This window comes from Melospiza georgiana, chromosome 23, assembly GCF_028018845.1.
Source record: "Melospiza georgiana isolate bMelGeo1 chromosome 23, bMelGeo1.pri, whole genome shotgun sequence".
In the NCBI taxonomy this organism is placed as follows: Eukaryota; Metazoa; Chordata; class Aves; order Passeriformes; family Passerellidae; genus Melospiza; species Melospiza georgiana.
In genome coordinates this window covers 6,930,825-6,952,737 of record NC_080452.1, presented here as the reverse complement: position 1 = coordinate 6,952,737, position 21,913 = coordinate 6,930,825, and the positions used below count along the sequence as shown (strand labels likewise).

The 21,913-nt window shown below is 46.8% G+C and overlaps 1 protein-coding gene across 2 annotated transcripts; it reads left to right on the top strand.

Annotated features, from left to right (window-relative positions):
- Positions 1-472: 472 nt before the first annotated feature.
- PFKFB2 (6-phosphofructo-2-kinase/fructose-2,6-biphosphatase 2) lies at positions 473-21,467 on the top strand. 2 transcript variants are annotated; one of them, XM_058039583.1, is made up of 16 exons: positions 473-554; positions 1,131-1,256; positions 1,350-1,446; positions 1,753-1,819; positions 1,944-2,018; positions 2,117-2,173; positions 2,592-2,716; positions 5,258-5,465; positions 7,869-8,015; positions 9,177-9,281; positions 9,933-10,062; positions 12,736-12,798; positions 13,333-13,406; positions 14,711-14,929; positions 16,582-16,645; positions 18,018-21,467. In XM_058039583.1, exons 1-15 carry the CDS (start codon positions 491-493, stop codon positions 16,606-16,608), a joined length of 1,584 nt encoding a protein of 527 aa, XP_057895566.1. In that variant the 5' UTR covers positions 473-490; the 3' UTR covers positions 16,609-16,645; positions 18,018-21,467. The 2 variants fall into 2 exon arrangements, with proteins under 2 accessions (XP_057895566.1, XP_057895567.1); XM_058039584.1 differs by lacking the exons at positions 14,711-14,929; positions 16,582-16,645.
- The last annotated feature ends 446 nt before the right edge of the window (positions 21,468-21,913 follow it).

Sequence of the window (21,913 nt, the reverse complement as noted above, 5' to 3'; positions counted from 1 at the left end):
TCCGCGACGATTACCTCCCATTTGATTTGCATAGCCCGCCTGGATTTGCATAAAGGAGCGAGCTTCGCTCCCCTTTCATCACCGCCCATCTCATTTGCATGGCGCGCGTGCTCCGCTTCCCCTCCCGCCCCGCCCACCGCCCTTTCCGTCTCATTTGCATACAGCGCACGGTTGCCCCGCCCTCCAGATCTTATTTGCATACAGCGCGCGGCTCTCCCTCCCTCCCGGTCTTATTTGCATGCAGCCAACGGTTGTCCCGCCCTCCCGGTCTCATTTGCATACAGCGAACAGTTGCCCCGCCCTCCCGGTCTCATTTGCATCCAGCGCGCGCCCCCGCGCGCGTGACGCGGGCCGCTTTTTCCCGCCCCGCCGCGCCCCTTTTCCCGCGTGTTCGGTGCCCGGTTTCCGTTCGCCGCCGCTCCGCCGTGCGCGCGAGCCCCGCCGCTCATTTGCATGCGATTTGCATGCGGCGGGGCGGCGGAGCGGAGCCATGTCGGCGGCGCTGCGGGGCGGCGGCGGGGCCCCGCGGGGCAGGGCCGGCGAGAAGCAGTGCTGTGAGTAACCGCGGGGCCGGGAAGGAACGGAACCGGCACCGGGAGGGGGGGATAGGGCTGCGCGTTCGCCCCGAGCCTCGCGTCCCTGTCCTGGCTGTCTCCTCCCGCGCGGATCCCGTCCTGTCCCCTGCCCTGCTGTCCCCTCCCGCGTTTCCCTGTCCCCATCCTCCCGGATGCTGCATCCATCCCCATCCCGAGCTTTTCGCCCCAAATCCGCCTCTCCGCGGGCGCTTTGGGAGCCGGCTCGGGCTGTTCCCCGAGGGAACGTGACCGTTTTGTTAAAAACATCTTTGGTTCGCCCTTGACGGTGCTGCCCGGGCGGGAAATGCTGTTAACGCTGAAAGCCCCATTAGGCAGCGGTGCTGCCTCGTTAACAAACACCTGGAGACCACAGAGCGGTCACAGCAGCTCATTAATGACAAGGACACAAAGCCAGCCCGTCCTGGGATGCTCGTAGGTGTTTATCCACCAGGAGATGGGATAACGCCGTGCTGAGTCTCACTTTATGCTCTCCAGCGCCCCTGATGCCGTTTTGGGGTTGTTTGGGGTTTTTTTGGTTTTTTTTTGTTTTTGCAGCATGGGCTTCCTACATGACCAACTCCCCGACGCTGATCGTGATGATCGGGCTGCCTGCCAGGGGCAAGACCTACATGTCCAAAAAGCTCACCCGCTACCTCAACTGGATCGGGGTGCCCACCAGAGGTAGGTGGCTGTGTGTGGGGACACAACCCTGTCCCGTGCTGGCACATCCCTGCCAGAGGAATGTCCTCACCCTCCCCTCTCCCGTGTGTGAAGTGTTTAATTTAGGGGTGTATCGGCGTGAGGCAGTGAAGTCCTACAAGTCCTACGACTTCTTCAGGCACGACAACAAAGAGGCCATGGAAATCCGCAAGTGAGTCCCTGGCAGGGCTGGGGGCACTGGAGTTTTGGCAGGCTGTGGGTGTGAGGAGCAGAAAATAACCCAGAGTCCCTGGGGAAGGGAAAAGGAACAGCACAGGCTGTGCAGGGATCCTGCCAGGGATGGACGTGGGAGTTTGGGGTGGCACAAAGCTCAGATCTTGGTGCCCCAAGATTTTTGGGGCCCTTAGGACGGTGCAGGGCTGTGAGGGAGGTGCTTGAACCCCTCCCTGCTGGCTCAGAAGCTTTGCTGTGGGAATGCTTTCCATCAGCTGTGACCATCCCTATTTCTGTCCCGCAGACGCTGTGCCCTGGTGGCTCTGGAAGATGTGAAGTCTTATCTCTTGGAGGAGTGTGGGCAAATAGCTGTAAGATCCTCTGCACTAAAAATAGCTTGACATCAGGGCAGTTCAGATCTGGGGTGTTCAGGCACCTGATTTGGGGTTTAAAAGGCTTAAGATGCTCAGTGCTCCTTCCTCGTTTTCTGCCAAGGTGTTCGATGCGACCAACACGACTCGGGAGCGCCGGGACCTGATCTTGAACTTTGCTAAGGAAAATGCTTTCAAGGTAGTGCTTTAGCTGTGTGTGTGGTTTAATTTGCAGTCTCTGTGGCTCCCTGGCACAGGAGTTCTGGCTCTGAATGTGCTCCCTTGCCTTTTCCCCAGGTGTTTTTCGTGGAGTCTGTCTGTGATGATCCAGAGGTCATCGCTGCCAACATCCTGGTGGGTGCTGCCCCCTTCCCAGGCTGGGCTGCTGTGGGAGTTTGGGTGCTGCTCAGTGCAAGGTCACAGGCTCAGGGAGCTCCCTCTTGCCTTTCACCTGCCCAATAAGCAGCTGGGATTTGCAGGTTTATTAAAAGCCAGAGATGCCGTTATGTGAGAATGTGGGAATCGAGCGGAGCCGGGAATGGGTGACCTTGAAGCTGTGCTGGCCAGGGAGGGAGGGCAGAGCTCTGAGCCAGGGTGTCTGTCAGGGCCAACCACTTCAGTGCCTTAAGAGTCGCCCTTTGTTTCCTCTCCAGGAGCAGGTTTTTCCTCGGGGCAGCGTTAAACAATGTGGATTTGTTTCAAAAGGGGGGGAATGTTATTCATCTTTTGTTCTCTCTTGAGTTTGCTTAACTCACAGCTGTCTGTTGGGCAGGAGGTGAAAGTTTCCAGCCCTGACTACCCAGAGAGGCACAGGGAGAATGTGATGGACGATTTCCTGAAGAGGATTGAGTGCTACAAGGTCACCTACCAGCCCCTGGACCCGGATGCTTATGACAAGTAAGCAAATCCCTTGGCACATCCCTTAGAGCAACATGAGCTGCTTTGCTGTCAGGGTGCTCCAACACCTCTGCCCTCTCCAGGTGTGGCTGTGTGCAGGTGGATCACAGGTCCCCAGTGAGATTTGAAGGGATTTTTCTCTGTGTGCAGGTGAATCACAGGTCCCCAGTGAGATTTGAAGGGATTTTTCTCTGTGTGCTGCAGAATCACAGGTCCCCAGTGAGATTTGAAGGGATTTTTCTCTGTTTGCAGGTGAATCACAGGTCCCCAGTGAGATTTGAAGGGATTTTTCTCTGTGTGCAGGTGGATCACAGGTCCCCAGTGAGATTTGAAGGGATTTTTCTCTGTGTGCAGGTGGATCACAGGTCCCCAGTGAGATTTGAAGGGATTTTTCTCTGTGTGCTGCAGAATCACAGGTCCCCAGTGAGATTTGAAGGGATTTTTCTCTGTGTGCAGGTGAATCACAGGTCCCCAGTGAGATTTGAAGGGATTTTTCTCTGTGTGCTGCAGAATCACAGGTCCCCAGTGAGATTTGAAGGGATTTTTCTCTGTGTGCAGGTGGATCACAGGTCCCCAGTGAGATTTGAAGGGATTTTTCTCTGTGTGCAGGTGGATCACAGGTCCCCAGTGAGATCTGAAGGGATTTTTCTCTGTGTGCAGGTGGATCACAGGTCCCCAGTGAGATTTGAAGGGATTTTTATCTGTGTGCAGGTGGATCACAGGTCCCCAGTGAGATTTGAAGGGATTTTTCTCTGTGTGCAGGTGAATCACAGGTCCCCAGTGAGATTTGAAGGGATTTTTCTCTGTGTGCAGGTGGATCACAGGTCCCCAGTGAGATTTGAAGGGATTTTTGTCTGTGTGCAGGTGGATCACAGGTCCCCAGTGAGATCTGAAGGGATTTTTCTCTGTGTGCAGGTGGATCACAGGTCCCCAGTGAGATTTGAAGGGATTTTTCTCTGTGTGCTGCAGAATCACAGGTCCCCAGTGAGATTTGAAGGGATTTTTCTCTGTGTGCAGGTGGATCACAGGTCCCCAGTGAGATTTGAAGGGATTTTTCTCTGTGTGCTGCAGAATCACAGGTCCCCAGTGAGATTTGAAGGGATTTTTCTCTGTGTGCAGGTGGATCACAGGTCCCCAGTGAGATTTGAAGGGATTTTTCTCTGTGTGCAGGTGGATCACAGGTCCCCAGTGAGATCTGAAGGGATTTTTCTCTGTGTGCAGGTGGATCACAGGTCCCCAGTGAGATTTGAAGGGATTTTTCTCTGTGTGCAGGTGAATCACAGGTCCCCAGTGAGATTTGAAGGGATTTTTCTCTGTGTGCAGGTGGATCACAGGTCCCCAGTGAGATTTGAAGGGATTTTTCTCTGTGTGCAGGTGGATCACAGGTCCCCAGTGAGATTTGAAGGGATTTTTCTCTGTGTGCAGGTGGATCACAGGTCCCCAGTGAGATTTGAAGGGATTTTTCTCTGTGTGCAGGTGAATCACAGGTCCCCAGTGAGATTTGAAGGGATTTTTCTCTGTGTGCTGCAGAATCACAGGTCCCCAGTGAGATTTGAAGGGATTTTTCAATGTGTGCTGCAGAATCACAGGATGGTTTGGGTTGGATGGGATCTCCAAGCCCATCTCTAAGAACCATGGGCAGGGACACCTCCCACTATCCCAGGCTGCTCCAAACCCTGTCCAGCCTGGTTTTGGTCACTCCCAGGGATCCAGAGGTGCCCATTCAGGGCAGGATTTTTATGCCCAGCAGTTCAGAGCCTGTCCTACCCTTCCTAGAGGAGCAGTAGCTGGGTGACACCAGGTGCTCCTGCCTCATTTTTCAAACCACCCATGTGGGTGTTTTTATTTTATATGCACTGCAGAGATCTCTCCTCATTAAAGTGGTTAACGTGGGTCTGGTGAACTGAGTGCAGGATTACATCCAGTATAAAATTGTCTATTACTTCAAACAAGCCACCCATGTTTGGTGGTTTTATTTTATTTTATGTCCACTCCAGAGATCTCTCCTTCATTAAAGTGATCAACATAGGGCAGCGGTTCCTGGTGAGCCGAGTGCAGCACCGTCACAGACGTGTTTTATGAAAAATCCTTTCCTTAGGATTTTTTCCTCCTGAGAAGCTGAGAGGAAAAAATCCTAAGATTTTTAGGAGCAAAATGTAAACAATGGTTATCTGCTGCTGTGGAATGCAACAGGTGCATCTGTGATTGGTCTCATGGGATTGTTTCTAATTAATGGCCAATCACGGTCAGCTGGCTCAGACGCTCTGTCTGAGACAGAAGCTTTGTTATCATTCTTTCTTATTCTATTCTTAGCCAGCCTTCTGATGAAATCCTTTCTTCTATTCTTTTAGTATAGTTTTAATATAATACATATCATAAAATAATAAATCAGCCTTCTGAAACGTGGAGTCAGATCCTCGTCTCTTCCCTCATCCTTGGACCCCTGTGAACACGGTCACACAGGGCTACATCCAGAGTAAAATTGTCAATTACTTCAAACAAACCACCCATGTGGCTGTTTTTATTTTATATCCACTGCAGAGATCTCTCCTTCATTAAAGTGATCAACGTGGGCCAGAGGTTCCTGGTGAACCGAGTGCAGGATTACATCCAGAGCAAAATTGTCTATTACCTGATGAACATCCACGTGCAGCCGCGCACCATCTACCTGTGCCGCCACGGCGAGAGCGAGTACAACCTCCTGGGCAGGATTGGAGGGGACTCTGGGCTGTCACCCCGGGGCAAGCAGGTATGTGGGAGCCAGGGCTGATGCCTTGGAGTGGTTACCCCTTCAGTTTTAGCTTTTGGGTTTCTCAGACTCTGTGCTGGCTCAGTGTGGGGCTCTGAGCTTTGTATGAGGTGTTGGCACAGATGTGTTTTGTGAAAAATCCTTTCCTTAGGATTTTTTTTCTCCTGAGAAGCTGAGAGGCCTCAGGAACAAAATGTGAACAATGGTTATCTGCTGCTGTGGAATGCAACAGGTGCATCTGTGATTGGTCTCATGTGGTTGTTTCTAATTAATGGCCAATCACCATCAGCTGGCTCAGACTCTCTGGTCAGTCACAAGATTTTATTATCATTCTTTTCCTTTCCTTGCTAGCCTTCTGATGAAATCCTTTCTTCTATTCTTTTAGTATAGTTTTAATATAATATATACCATAAAATAATAAATCAGCCTTCTGAAACATGGAGTCGACATTCTCATCTCTTCCCTCATCCTGGGACCCCTGTGAACAGCACCATAAAGTGTTAGTAAATTCTCTTCACAGAATCACCAGGTTGGAAGAGATCTTTAAGATCATTGAGTCCAACCCAGCCCTAACCATGGCACCCAGTGCCACATCCAGTCTTTTTTTAAACACATAGGGAATGGTGACTCCACTACCTCCCCAGGCAGCCATTCCAGAACTTTATCACTCCTTCAGTAAAAAACTTTTTCCTGATATCCGACCTAAATTTCCCTTGGTGCAGCTTGAAACGGTGTCCTCTTGTTCTATCGGTGCTGCCTGACACATTCAATACCTTTACAATTCCTGACCTTTTCTCAACACTTTTATCATCTATCATTTTCTCTCTACAGCAGCATCTCCTTCATATTCTGTCCTAATCACTGCAGAATCATCTGCTTTGGCTTTCACTACATATGCATCACCTTTTCAGTCTTTACAAATTATTGCAGCAAATTCCTCTTCCTGGGCCAGGCTGATCCCCCAACATCCCTTTCTGAAGCCTTACATAACTTAGACTTTCAAAATAAGACTCAACTGAAAAATACAGTTTAATAGAATCAGAAAATGCTCCTAAGTACAGTTGAAAAAGCAAAACAGAAATGTTGGAAATAATAACATTAGAATATAAGTAATATCTTATTGAAAATATATTCTGATATAAACTGTATCTGGTTTTCAAACAGGGTAGTTAGACTAAAGAATCCTCTTCCAGCTGGGGAATCAAAAAGCATAAACAAGAGTGAATTGAGGGGAGCAGAGCAGGGGGTTGGGACTTCATTACCTGAAGCTGTAATTGGACAATTAACCCCAACATGGAAATGGACCAAAACTTATAAAAGTGTAAAAACTCATGACTGGGACCCATCCTGGGTGTAGCCCTGTCCAGGCTCTTGTATCCTTTAAAGGCTTTTCAATAAATACCTGTTTTATTGCCTTTCAATAAATACCTGATTTATTCTTTTTACTCTGTTCCAGATCAGTCTGGGGCTGGACAAGACTAAGAAAATAAGAGTAGATATTTATTAAAGGCCTAAATAGTTACACCTTGGGCAGTCAGAAGCTGCACCCAAGATGAAATGATGGTCATGAGTTTTTCAGACTGAAATAAGTTTGGTCCATTTGCATATCAGGGGTTAATTCTGCAATTACAGCTCCAGGTAATGAAGTCAGATACCCCCAGTTCACTTTTGTTCACCCTTTTCTCCTTGAATTCCAAGCCCAGAGGGATTGTTTTGCCTGAAAATGTGAAGATGGTAGTTAACCCTTTATATGGAGTTTAGAGTTGGGCACAAATGCAGTACAGGATTTGAAAATTATAAAGGTTAAAGTAAATTAGAAAGGTTAAAATCTGAAGGCATCAGGCTCCACATCCCCAAGTATGCTCTGAGCAGCTGCAGCTCCCCTGCCCCCTCAATGCCTTAGGATTTTAGCTTTTTTTGCATTTAATATATTTGTAATCCTGCAGTTCTTTATTGCATAACTGCAAACTCCATATTCACTGTGAGCTGCTGCTTTCCCGTTTTGGGCAGACACAGCAATTCCTCTCCAGGCCTGGAAATCAGGGACACCTCACTGCCTCAGGCCCCAGAAATGGAAACAAAAGTGAGTTGTGGGCAGCAAACTGAGAATAAATTACTTCATTATCTGAGGATAAATGATTTCATTACCTGAAGCTGTAATTGGAGGATTAACGCCCAACATGCAAATAGACCCAATTTATAAAAGAGTGAAAACCTGTGACCTATAGACCATTTTTGGGTGTAGTCCCCTTGTGGGGCTTTTCCTGCCCTAAATACACCTGAATATTTATATTCAATAAATATACCTGCTTTTTATTCCCTTAATTTTGTCCGACCTGTGTTTTTAGGGAGCCCAAAAAGGCATCACCCTCCCCCTAACCTCCCTGGGGCTTTTCTCCCCAGTTTTCCCATGCTCTGAAGAAGTTCATTGAGGAGCAGGAGATCGTGGACCTGAAGGTGTGGACGAGCCAGCTGAAGAGGACAATCCAGACAGCAGAGTGCCTGGGGGTGCTCTATGAGCAGTGGAAGATCCTCAACGAGATTGATGCTGTGAGTGAGAGGCTGCTTAAAAAAACTCAGCTTTTCTAGGCGGGGAGTGATGTTTAAAGCCAAATTAATCACCACAAACCCAGCTGATTTGTGTTGGAGCCCTGGATGGTGAGAATTTTCAACTTTCTGTGCAGAGCACTGCATTGGACCCAAGGCTGTGGAGAAAAATTGATGAATAGCACTGGGATTACAGGTGTGGAGATGGTTAGAAGTGTGTAATGTCACAGAGTAGAAAACTTAAAGTTTAGAGGGTTAGAATATAGTAATAAATATGAAGCAAGATGGAGATTTGAGGGTGGAGACAGGTTGTTGTTGTTCACCTCCTCCTTTTCCTCCTCCTTTTCCTCCTCCTTTTCTTCTCCATGGGTTTGGGTGGTATTTTATAATTAAACAGGAAAGTCCAAACTATGGGCTTCAAGAGATCAGTTATTGGGTTAAAAAGGGAAAATAATCTAGGTATCATTTCTTAATTAAGTAGTTTAGCCTTAAAAAGCTTATAACAAAAAATAGTTTACCATTCTATACCTTACTAATAAAAGATTACAGGACTCATTGCTGTGAGGCTGTAGCACTAATAAGAAGCAATAAACACCAAAGTCTAAACATCTCAAGTGCCTTCAATCTTAACCCCAACAAAAGCAGAGAAAAAAACAAACAAAACCCCACAATTTCTGTTGATTTATAGCCATGTTTTTGTATTAATGGAGCTCAGCCTTCCAGTATGGGGTTTGGGGTGGTTTTTAGAGGGCTGAGAGTGCTCAGAGCTGCCAGGGGATATATTCCAGGTGGTGTGGAGGAGGAAAAGAGCACTGAACATCCCAGACATCTGTCACACCCTCCTGCCTGGCCAAAGGTTGCTGCTCCCACTCTGATTCCCTCAGGAAATTGCAGGCTGGTTGCTGGGGAGGTGAGGGCTCATTTGTCATCCCTGGCAAACACCAGGGATGTAATCTTTTTTTTGGTTTTGAGATAAAAACCAAAGCCCAGCCTCTTCAAACCAGCCTGGCACCCACGCCAGGGGCAGGGCTGGGTCACTTGCAACACCTAAAATTTCCATGCCAAAAAGGGATCTTGGCCTCAGCCTCTGCTTTTCGTGCCCTCCCTGCCGGCCCTCTGATGAAATGAGGTTTGTTTGTGGTAAGCAGTTTTTCCTTCCCTCAGGGGGTCTGTGAAGAAATGACCTATGCAGAAATTGAAGCCAAGTATCCAGAGGAGTTTGCCATGAGGGATCAGGAGAAATATCTTTATCGTTACCCTGGAGGGGAGGTGAGGACCCTAAAAAGCAACAACACACAGTGCAGTGGAACAAACATTTATGTGGGAGTTGGACTTAAAACTGATTCCATTGGAAGTTATTCTGCCAATATTTCTATGCAAAATTGCAAATTTTCATCCTAATGAAAACTATTAAGGATCCCAATTGTCTTTTGGGGGAAATGTTTCTTGATTTCCCCCATTGGGGTGTGCAGATCCATTTTCAGTCCATTCATTTGGCCACTTGCTGGGTGCTGCCCTCAGACACCATCAAGGGGTTTCTGCATCCCAGAATTGTCACTGAGAAAGCACCTGGGAAACAAAATTATCCTGGGTGTGGCCTGGAGTAATTTCTGGCTTTGCTTCACAACCTGTTTAAATGAATCATTTACTATTTTATTTGGTTTTTTCCCTGACTGCACTCATTGAGTTCCCAGTAATCCGAGCCCTCCCACAGTCTGAGGCTTCTGACGCCGAATTTCACTTTCTGCTGTTGCCTTTTTTTGGCTTTTTTTTGTACTATTTTTACCCCACCACCCATAACCTCCTTGAACTTTCTGCTGCTTTGACAGATATTTCCCTGAATGTGACTGTGTTAATTGCCACCTCTGTTTAACCCTGTGTTTACACAACCCCTTGACCAGTTCCTGTTTGGTTTTCCAGTCCTACCAGGACTTGGTGCAGCGCCTGGAGCCAGTAATTATGGAGCTGGAAAGGCAAGGAAATGTCCTGGTTATCTCCCACCAGGCAGTTATGAGGTGCCTCCTGGCTTATTTTCTTGACAAGAGTGCAGGTACAAAAATAAAGGGATGGCTCCTGTCCCTGCTTCCCCTCATGGGGTTTTTGGGAGGGTGGTTTGCAATGACTGGGTGGATTCTTTAATTTTATTTTATTTTTATTCTATTTATTTTAATTTTTTTTTTATTTTTATTTTTTTAACTAGGTGGGGGTTTCTTAACAAGCTGTTTAAAAAAGGAGGAAAAGAAATGTTTCAGCAGTGGTTTAACCTCATGGGGTTTTGAGAGGGTGCTTTGGAATGACTGGGTGGATTTTTATTTTATTTTTATTTTATTTTATTTTTTTAATTTTTATTTTATTTTATTTTTATTCTATTTTTTATTTTGTTTTTATTTTATTTTTATTTTTTTAACCAGGTGGGGGTTTCTTAACAAGCTATTTAAAAAAGGAGGAAAGGAAACGTTTTAGCAGTGGTTTAACCTCATGGGGTTTTTGGGAGGGTGGTTTGGAATGACTGGGTGGATTTATTTTATTTTTATTTTATTTTTATTTTTATTTTATTTTTATTTTATTTTTATTTTATTTTTATTTTATTTTTATTTTATTTTTATTTTATTTTTGTATTTTATTTGTATCTTATTTTATTTGTATTTTATTTTTATTTTATTTTATTTTTATTTTAACAAGGTGGGTTTTTTTTTTTAACAAGCTGTTTAAAAAAGGAGGAAAGGAAATTTTTCAGCAGTGGTTTAACCCTTGAATTGCAGCAGTGCAAGGAGCTCCCCAGGGATGTGCTGCTGTTTTGCTGCCCAGATGTTGTTTCTGGAGCTGTTTTCAGCAGAATGTGTAGAGGATTGGTTTTTAATGGAAAGGAAAATAAAAATTCATCATTTTCTGATGAATTTAAGAGCCTCAGTGGCCTGGAAGGGGTGGCAGGAGTGCTCCACCCCAGGGAAATGCTGATTTCTTGCACAGCACACACACCTGGAATGTTCCAGTGTCCTGCAAGCTCCAGTGAGTGGCACTAGAGCTTCATAAAACTTTTAATGACATTAATAAACTTCTAAAAAAACTTCATAAACTTTCAAATACAGCTCTGAATAAATCTCCTGTGGGCGGCTGTTGCTGAGGTGCTTTCCCAGCCCTGTGCCATTGAAGAGGTTTCCTCTGGCTGGCCCTGGGCACTGCAAGTGGAATTATGGAGTTATTTGGGTTGGAAAAGCCCTTTTAGAGGGTGGGATCCAACCCCTGACCCAGCACTGCCCGGTGTTGGAGAGCCCTGAGCCAGCCTGGCCTCCTCTCTCATTCCCAGCTCCTGTATTTTGATTTTCTGTGTCTCCCTGCTGTCCTGAGTGACTCTCTGGGTGCCATCCACAGGCTCTCACTCCCAGGACAGTTCCCATTCAATCCTGGAATAGTTTGGGGTAAAAGGACCCTTAAAATGGTTTAATCTGGGTGCCATCCATAGGCTGTTATCCCCAGCACAATTCCCATTCAATCCCAGAATAGTTTGGGTTAAAAACACCCTTAAAAGGGTTTAATCTGGGTGCCATCCACAGGCTCATCCCCAGCACAATTCCCATTCAGTCCTGGAATGGTTTGGGTTAAAAAGACCCTTAAAAGGGTTTAGTCATTCCCAGCTCCTGTATTTTGATTTTCTGTGCCTCACTGCTGTCCTGAGTGACTCTCTGGGTGCCATCCACAGGCTCTCAATCCCAGGACAGTTCCCATTCAATCCTAGAATGGTTTGGGTTAAAAACACCCTTAAAAGGGATTAATCTAGGTGTCATCCACAGGTTCTCATTCCCAGGACAATTCCCATTCAATCCTGGAATAGTTTGGGTTAAAAGAACCCTTAAAATGGTTTAATCTGGGTGTCATCCACAGGTTCCCAGCACAATTCCCATTTAATCCTGGAATAGTTTGGGGTAAAAGAACCCTTAAAATGGTTTAATCTTGAGTGCCTGAGTGCCATCCACAGGCTCCCATTCCCAGCAGAATTCCCATTCAATCCTGGAATTACTGGGTTAAAAAGACCCTTAAAAGGGTTTAATCTGAGAGCCTGAGTGCCATCCACAGACCCTCACTCCCAGGACAATTCCCATTCAATCCTGGAATAGTTTGGGTTTAGAAGACCCTTAAAATGGTTTAATCTGGGTGCCATTCACAGGTTCTCATCCCCAGGACAGTTCCCATTCAATCCTAGAATGGTTTGGGTTAAAAACACCCTTAAAATGGATTAATCTAGGTGTCATCCACAGGCTCTCATTCCCAGGACAATTCCCATTCAATCCTGGAACAGTTTGGGTTAAAAGAACCCTAAAAATGGTTTAATTTGGGTGTCATCCACAGGTTCCCAGCACAATTCCCATTTAATCCTGGAGTAGTTTGGGGTAAAAGAACCCTTAAAATGGTTTAATCTTGAGTGCCTGAGTGCCATCCACAGGCTCCCATTCCCAGCACAATTCCCATTCAATCCTGGAATTATTTGGGTTAAAAAGACCCTTAAAAGGGTTTAATCTGAGAGCCTGAGTGCCATCCACAGACCCTCACTCCCAGGACAATTCCCATTCAATCCCAGAATGATTTGGGTTAAAAAGACCCTTAAAAGGGTTTAGTTTGACCCTCTGTGGTGGGCAGGGACATCCCAGTGCTGCTGTGGGGCTGGGGTGGGGACAGGGGGGTTGTGGCATCCCAGGTGACCCCAAAACACCTTTTTGTGCCCTAGATGAGCTGCCCTACCTGCGCTGCCCCCTCCACACCATTTTCAAGCTCACACCTGTTGCCTATGGTAAATAACTGCTTTATTTTCATTTTTAATTTGAATTCTGCTCCTGGTTTGTGTGGGGGGAAGTTGTGGGAGGTTTGGGTCCATGTGTGGCAGCACCTGGCCACGCTCTAGAAGCTTTGGTAGTACATCAAGAGGTTATTTTCTGGTTAATATACAATAAATTAACAAGGAAAAGGCTTCTGGGGGGGTAGGGAGCAGATGTGGAGGTGCAGGGTCTTCTCCCCTGACCTCTCTTTTAAACAATTGGATTTTCCCAATTTTTCCCAATTTTTTTCCCAATTTTTGTGGGTCAGCAAGGCTGTGCCTCCAAACTTGGGGTGCAGTCAGTTAAAATTGGCTTTTCTGTGCAGCCCAAACAACTCAGGGCTGTGCTCTCACACTTAAAAACCACCAAGTGTAAAATTCTGTTTGCGGGGTGAACTGTGGATTTATGATCTGTGTTATTTTTATAAATAGGAGATTCATTCCTGTGCATTTTCCCTGCTGTTTTGTTAATAAATTACTCATATAAATTTCTCTTTCTCTGGGGTGAAGGCTGCAAAGTGGAGACAATTTCCATGGGTGTGGAGGCAGTGAACACCCACCGGGAAAAGCCCTCCCTGAACTCAGTAAGTTTTGCTGCACCCCTCTGGCCCCACCTTTTCCAAAACAAGCCACAAAACACTTAAAACACTTGCTAGAACTGCCTGGTGCCTTTCAGTGAGCAGAAGGATTCTCTATTTTGGGAGAAATAACCCCCAAAAATCAGAATTAATTTTAAGGTGCCTCCCAGGCCAGTGGGGATATTTTTCAGAGCTGTTGTAGGGAACAGAAATGGGCAAGTTTAGGGTATAAGATTATAAACTCCAGGTTTTGCTCTCAGTTTTCAGTGCAGTGTTTGTTGCTGATGCTTATTGGTAATTTCAAAAAGTAATTTGGCAAAAGGGTTAAAGTGGATTTTTCTCCTTGTCTTGATGAGTTTTCTCTTTCTGAAATCCTCTCTCTGCCATTGTTTAAATGACTGTTGCCATTGTTTAAATTGCTATTTAACCTTGTAACCACCTCAAAAGTCTGGGGGAGATCTCTGAGGGCCTTGACTTTGCAAAAACCCTGTTTTCCAAAGGGACTGTAAGGAAAACCTCAGTGATTGCCTCTAATTAATTCCCCCAATTAGAGAGCACAAACCAGCTCTGCTGGCTCACAGGAACTCTGAATGCATCTGATTTTAGGTTTTATCCATTCAGGCTTTTTGTTGTAGTTTATGAAGATCCCTTGGGCTGGGATCTGGTTATTCCTTTGTGCTGAGGGAATGGGGATATTGGGAACCTGCAGCTGTGCCTGGAGGCTCTGTCAGATGCCAAACTGAGGACATTTGGCATGATTTGTGTGGATCCTTGTGGTTTCCAGCTCACAGGGAGTTGGATTAGGTGATGCTTAAAGGTTCTTCCAACCCCAACCACTCTGGGATTTATCACTTTTCCAACTTCTCTGTGACCCCTGCATGGAAATCATTGCTGCCCACTTGGTGGCTGCTTCTGTTCTTTGCTTTGCTTGGGTTACACAGCTGTTTTGGGGCAGAAGAAGCAGGAAGAAGGGAGTGTTTTCTATTTGCTTATTTTTTTTTCACTTAAATTCCTTAAATTCTTCGTGCAGAGAGAAAGAAAAACAAACAAAAAAATAAAAAAAAAACCCACCACCCAAACAGAGCCACCTAAGCAAAACAAAAGTCCCAAAGGGAAGTAAAACTGCTGAAAAATCACTTTGCAGTTGTCTCCAAGCTGGATGAAGTTGTTTCCAAGCTGGTGCAGAGCTGGGGAAGGCCCAGCCCGGTGTGGGGTCGCTCAGGGAGGGCTGCTGGAGGTGTGTGACGTTCGTGCCTTTAAACTCTGGTTCCCCCTTTTCATTCCTGGTGATTCCCTCTGTGTGGGATCAGCACGACCTCCCCAGCAGGCAGAGCCCTGTGAGGATGAGGAGGAACAGCTTTACCCCGCGGGCCAGCGCCGACACCGTAAAGCGCCCGCGGCACCACAGCCTGGGCAGCAAACCCCTCCACCTGCTGGGGCCTCTCCCATCCCTGGATGCTCGAGGGCCTCTCCCATCCCTGGAAGCTGGAGAAGGGGCTGAGCAGCCACAGCTGGAAGTCTCTGTCCAGGTGGTACCATCCCTTTGCTCTTCCTCCCCACCATTGCCCGAAATCCAGGCCCTGCCCAGGAGCTTGAGCAGGGTCTCCGCTTCTGCATGGGAATTATCCAGCCTGGGTTGGATTAATTGAAAAAGCCCTTCAAAACCAACTCCAAAACATCCAAATTCCCCAATCCAGCTGAAATTGTGGTGCCAGTCTTTCAGAGTCAGGCTCCACACAGGCAGGTTTCCATCAGTACCACGGGGTTTTGGCATCCCTGGAAGCTCGAGGGCCTCTCCCACCACTGGAAGGTCAAGAAGGGGCTGAGCAGCCACAGCTGGAAGTCACTGTCCAGGTGGTGCCGTCCCTCTGCTCCCCCTCCCCACCATCGCCCAGGGTCCTCCCCAAAATCCAGACCCAGGATCTTGAGCAGGGTCTCTGTTTCTGCATGGAAATTATCCAGCCTGGGTTGGATTAAGGACAAAAAACAACTGAAAAACCCCTTCAAAACCAACCCCAAAACATCCAAATTCCCCAATCCAGCTGGAATTCTGGTGCCAGTTTTTCAGAGTCAGGCTCTACGCAGGCAGATTTCCATCAGTGCCACAGGGTTTTGACAGGGGCCTTTCCCATCCCTGGAAGGTCAAAAAGGGGCTGAGCAGCCACAGCTGGAAGTCACTGTCCAGGTGGTGCCATCCCTCTGCTCCCCCTCCCCACCATTGCTCAGGGTCCTCTGTTGAATTTGCAGGCAACCCCAACAAGGGAAGAGATGAGAATCTTGACTCCTTGTTTCAGAAGGCTGATTTATTATATTATTTTCTATAATATATAAGTATATATTATATTATTTTATATTATATATATTATATTATTTTATTTATAATATCTATTTTATATATATTATATTAAAAGAAAATTATATATTAAAACTACACTAAAGAATAGAAGAAAGGATTTAATCAGAAGGCTAGCTAAGAATAGAAAAAGAATGATAATAAAATCTTGTGACTGACCAGAGAGTCTGAGCCAGCTGATGGTGACTGGCTATTAATTAGAAACAACCACATGAGACCAATCACAGATGCACCTGTTGCATTCCACAGCAGCAGATAACCATTGTTTACATTTTGTTCTTGAGGCCTCTCAGCTTCTCAGTAGAAAAGTTCCTAGCAAAAGGATTTTTCATAAAATATGTTCGTGACAGTTGTCTCCGAAATCCAGACCCTGCCCAGGATTGTGAGCAGTGTGTCTTTTTCTGCATGGAAATTATCCAGCCTGGGTTGGATTAAGAAAAAAAACCAACTGAAAAACCCCTTCAAAACCAACCCCAAAACATCCAAATCCCCCTATCTAACTGGAATTGTGGTGCCAGTTTTTCGCAGTCAGGCTCCACACAGGCAGGTTTCCATCAGTGCCACAGGGTTTTATTCTGGATAGGGTTTTGCTTCTGGGCCAAAACCTAATTGGAAAAGTTATCAATACCCTCTTTGTCCCAATTTTTTACTGCAGCCCAGTGCTGTCCCTGCCTTCTATCACCTCATGCTGCATCACAACCCTGCCCTGGGCTCACAGGAAATTTTGGGGCTGCTTCACTCCTCCCTCATTTGCTTTGCTGCTTTTCCTATTTCAGTCTCTGTAAGATGCACTTTGAGCCCTGCTGTGCTTCTCTGTTTCCTTTGCAGCCTCCAGAGGGAAATGCTTGCCTCTGAGCACCACTGCAAGCAGCTTGGGTGTGCTCTCTTTGGGGTTAGTAAGTTGGATTTCTCTTGATTCCTGTTGCATGGAAACCACCCTGGGCAAAGACAAACCCATGGAGCAGAAGGAATCTTGTGCTGGATAAAACCTGAGGTTTTGGGGGACCTCAGTGGGGGCTGAGCCTGCTGATCCAGGGGCTCCAACTGGGCTTGGCTGCTGGAAATTGTGGTTTTAGCCCAGCTTGCTCCATGCCTGGAGCAGGACATGGGATGGATCATGGTGCTGAGCAGGGCAGGATCCCAGCTGAGTGTCCCAGGACAGGGTGTGGTGACATTGCTGCTCTCAGGGATTTTGTAGGAGTCACTGGATTGTGGATTTGTCGTTGATTTTCACTGTCTGAGTGTGTTCCTGGTGTCTGTTGGGCCCTGAGTGAGGCAGAGGAAGGAGTTTAATCAAAGCTCTCTATTTGTTGTGGTTAATTTACAAGGTGGTCGCTGTGACGGTTCTTGGGTGGTTCTGGCAGTGGGATTCCCCATGGAGAAGGGAAATAAAAGTGAGAAACCCTGAGTAACCAACCTGCCTGCCTATTCCTGAGCTTCTCCACCTCTCTGAGCTTGTGTGGGCTCAGGCTGAGATGGGAAAACCCTTCAGGGTTTGGCAGGAGGCTGAAGTGTCACTACAGGACACAAAACAACACAAGTGCACACTGCTGCTCTCAAGGTGAAGAAGAAAAGGGAAAGTTTATTTTCTGACTCCAACATTTATAAAAGTGACCCTGGATTGGAGGGTGACAGTGCCCCCTCTCCAATGACACTGGGCAAACCAACAGTCCATCAAATTTCTCTTCCTCCATAAAAGAATGCAAAACAATGAGTTATTTATACAGAAAGTGTGTGAGAAAGTTTGCTACAAGAATATAAACATCAGAAGGCTTAGAAAATCTTAAAAAATCACTGAAGGGTGATGTAAAGAATGAAACAGGTCTTTGTGTGTCAGACAATACCTTTTCCTGACCTAGAGATGGGGCAACTGAGAGGTGTTTAAAAACTTTTATTCCATTTTCAGTCTTATTTGAAGGGTGAGACAAGACAGATATTATAATTCACACTATCACAACCAGAAGCCAATTATTCCCTAATTACAATACACTATAAGCATTTCTTGGCCTATCAGCTTTTTGCCATGCCATGCTGTAGATGTCTTAAAGCCAAAAATGTAAAACTACCCTTTGTGGGTGTCACTACACACATTTCCCATATTTTTGTGCTTGGATGGAAGGGATGGAGCAAATCCTAAGGTGGTTCCTGCCCTGGGCAGCAGCTCCATGGAGCTGGCCTCACCTCTCCATGAGCTGAGCTGCCTCCTGCTTTACCCCCTCCTGCCTTCCTTGCTGTGACCTCTCCTGTTTCTCTCTTCCCTGCAGAAAATGGCCACTTTGGGCGTGTAGGAGTTCCTGCTTTCCCCTTGGATCCAGCTGGGAATTCCAGCACCAGGAGGAGCCGGGGCTGGAGCATCCCTGGGGCACCGTGAGCCACCCTGGCCAGCACTTGCCTTGAACTGTGATTCTAGAGCCTGTCTGTGTCTTTTTTTCTTTCCAAATGCTGCAGTGTCTGTCCATGGGGCTGGAGATGATTTCCTGTGGAGATTTTTCCAAGCTGCTTTTAGTGCTCCCAAGCCAGCGCATCCCCGGGTGTTGAAATCGTGTCCCACGCCTTTCCTCCTGGCCAGGAGCCCAAATTAACCACAGTGGGAGGACAAAATAATCATGTTTTCACTCGCTGAGGCAGCTTTTCTTTGGAAAAGGCATTTCCAGGCCAAATCCCCCGGGTTTTATTTCTCCATTTCCAAGTTATTTCCAAGTTCAAACTCAGTTTTTTTTTCTGGTTTTCAGCCATCCAGGGAGCTCCTGGTAGGGTTTGACTTTCCCTCCTTGAGTGCTGCTGTGAATCCCCCAATCTGAGCCAGTTCCTTTTGGCTTGGATGTTTGTTCCAGGCTTTTTCTTGGATCTGACACCCAGAAATCCATCCCATGGACTGCCTCCTGTGAGGGACAGATGGGAATGAACCCTCCTGCCCCTCTCTGGGATCAGCACAGCTCCCAGTGCTTTAAATCCCACCTCAACCCCTATTTTAGCTTCTCCTCCCTACCAAAACTCCATCCTCTCACTCATTTTTCCTGCATTTTTGGGGTGTTTTTATCCATTTACCCCCAAAAATGGGAGCGTGGCTGGGACCAGCAGGGCTCCTGGGCAGGGTTTGCAGGAAGCACAAGGGTTTTTACCAGTTTTCTTTATTTTACACCAAATTTGTAGGCCCAACAACAAGCTTTTAACTTGCCTCTGAATAAGCTGTGAATGTTCCCAATGCTGCCTTTCATAGTTTTAAGCTGTTGTAGAGTTTGCAGCTCTGTGTGGCCGTGTCTTAACTTAAATCCTTCCCTTAAATCCCCACCAAACCCCAATTTTCAGTTCTCTCCCACAAGTCTTGACTTGCATTTTGCCAAACTCCATTTTACCCCACTCCAGCTGTTCTTGCAATAAGGGCAGGACCCTCAGGTTGGGTGAAAAAAGGAACATTTGGGTCCAGAACAAAAAGCTGTTCTGGACCTGCTGTTCCCAAATGACTCCAGGATTTATCTGAGCAATTCTGGGCCCCAGAAGTTGCTTATTTTAAATGTGTAAATAAATGTTGGATATACCCACAGCAGGGAAAATATGCCCTGGTTGTGGAGGAGCTCAGCAACCCCAGAGCTTGAGGCTTAACCTGGGCATTTTGAGCTCAAACTTGGTTGTTTTAAACACTCCCAGAGTTGTAATTTGATAAAACTGAGATAGAGAGGACCAAGGCACAAATCTGGACCCCTCAGGATTTCTGAGGAGTGGAAAAATGTGTTGATCTAAAGCAGTTGTGCCACAAAAGGGTGAAATTTGCTGGTGAAAAATTGAGTTTCTATTTGTTTTTCTCCTCAGGGTTTTTCCCCCCCCAGGTCTGGTTTTGGATTTTAAATGTTTTTATGTTTAGAAATAAACCAGAAAAAATAAAAAAAAAGTTGAAGGAAGAGATTTAGAGCCTGTCCATGGCAGTCCTGACTGTCACACTCCAAAGTGCTCTGAACGCACAAACCCGTCCTTGTCAGGCTGGCTGCTCTGACCAAACCCCTCCTGCTCTGGAAAAAGGAGTGGAAAATGTACTGTAGGATGTTTACACACAAAAATGCTGGGATAACTTGCTGAAGAGTTCAAGATGTTCATATCACTGAGCAGTAAATGATTGTAAGGAGACAAAAAAAAAAAAAAATCTATATTTTTACCTGCTGGGATTTGTGAATGTCGCTGTTGATTTGTTGTTGGTGGTCGTGACTTTTGTTTTTTAATCACTGCTGAAAATCTGGTGTTTTGCAGTTTGGCTCCTTTTGGGGGCTGTGGGGTGGAATTCCATCTTTCTCTGCAGTGTTTGTGCCTCAGTGCTTTAATTAAAGCTTTTTCCTCCTGCATTTTTAGCCTTGAGAAATGGTTTAAAGCAAACATACCTGGAGCAGAGCAGCAAATCTGGGAGCAGATCATTGCCCTGAGGGGCTGCAGGGCTGGGGTGATGCCAGTGGGCACCTCCTGGCAGCTCCCTGTGCCAGGGATTTCCTTGAAACCACCTGATTTCCCTTGGCACTGGGCCTGCAAACACCCCAGAACAAACAGGCCTTGCACAACGAGGGTTTTTAGAGATGTTTTTTGGTGGAACAGCTCGCGCTGTCAGTGGCGTCAGTGCCGCGGCCTGGTGGATTTGGGGGTGTGAATGTGAGCCTGGCACCTTCCTGAGCATTTCCCCGGGACTTGGGGAGGGTTTTGTGAGCCCCTGAATTTCTGTGCCTCTGTTTCAAGCAGCACAGGTGGAGCTGGCTGCTGTCACCTTCAGTGGGGCCTGCCTGCCCCTGTGTGTGTGTCACTGCAGAGAAAAAGGAGTACTTGGGCTAAAAGCTGCTCTTAAATCTGGGAAAAACTGCAAAATGGGGGAAAAGAGTTCAAGCCAGCCTGGCTGGCTGCTCTGTGTACACTGCTGTGACCTCAGAGCTGTCACCTGTGCCAGGTGTCCCCTTCCCAGCAGCTCGGGTGGGTGACACTGAAACCCAGCCCGTCCTGGCTGCCAAGGTAGTAGGAGAGCTGGGAATGTTATTGAGATTAGGATTAGTGGGATTCCTAGCAAGGATGGGCTTGAAAATTGGTCAGAGGAGCTTCAGTTCATGGTCAGGTTCAGGGGGTGGTGCTTGGAGCAATGGGTGGTTTGTTAGAGGGGGGATTTGTTGATACCAATGACAGAAGTTTGGGCCGGATGATTAAAGAGAAAGTGTGTCATGATAAAAAATGAGAGGTTGGGGTTTAGCTGAGGCATATCATTAAGGAGGCCCCTCTTTATTTTAAAAGGCTACTGCTGGTTCATAGCTCCTTAATGATTAGGGTGATATCAGAGAGGATCAGCTCTCCAAACTGGCCAGGGGAGTGGGTTCTACTACCATTGGTATCACAGCTGAGGGAGGAGAGGCACCAGCACCAGCCTGGCCAGGGCCACCTGCCCTGGGGGTGTCCCCAAGGCTCACCCTGTGCCCCTCTGAGGGCGAGCAGTGCCAATGCCACCCCTGCTGCTGTCCCCCTGCTGTCCCCCTGCTTCGTTTGCACTGCAGCTCTGCCTGCATTGTTTGGCCAGATGGATCTCACCCAGCTGCTTGTGAACTTTCCTGTTCTGCTGCCTTCTCTAAGTGGTTTATTTTTTTTTTTAGGTTTAAAAGCTGCAGTGTCTGTTCGTGCTGTGCGTTGTGTGCTCTGTGCACTTGAGCATAAATATCTGTCAGTGTTTATTTGCAATAAAGAGACTTAAAAAAACACAGATAATGCCCTCTGTTCTTTTCCATTGTTTGCTCTGACTCTCCACTGGGTGCTGGTTTTCTGAGGGGCTCAGGGAGTCTCTGGGATGTGTTTGCAGGGCTGGGCAGGTGTCCTCTGGTTTGGGAATCTGAGTTGAAAATGGGGGCTCTTAAACCCTACTGCTGTTCCCCTGCTCTCCTCACTTTTAAGGGTGTTTTCCCTGGAGGTCAGGATCTCAGGTTTTCCATGGAACTGAGCTTTAAGGTCCTTTCCAAGCAAACCATTCTGGAATTCTCTGCATGTTCAGCTCCGAGCGATGCTCCTGGTGCCCTCCTGGGCTGCTGAGCTCCAGCTGGAGCTACTCCCATGGAGAAATCCCATTTGGAATGCTCTAAAACCCCATTTGGAATGCTTTGAAACCCCTTTGGAATGCTTTCTCAAACCCCTTTTAGAATGCTCTCTGAAA

What these genes read in the sequence shown, in the direction of transcription:
- PFKFB2 (XM_058039583.1), top strand. Translation starts at nt 491, where the DNA reads ATGTCGGCGGCGCTGCGGGGCGGCGGCGGGGCCCCGCGGGGCAGGGCC. An exon ending in GATCGGGGTGCCCACCAGAG is followed by an intron (nt 1,257 to 1,349) that starts GTAGGTGGCTGT and finishes CCGTGTGTGAAG; the next exon opens with TGTTTAATTTAGGGGTGTAT. An exon ending in TTTTCTTGACAAGAGTGCAG is followed by an intron (nt 10,063 to 12,735) that starts GTACAAAAATAA and finishes TTTGTGCCCTAG; the next exon opens with ATGAGCTGCCCTACCTGCGC.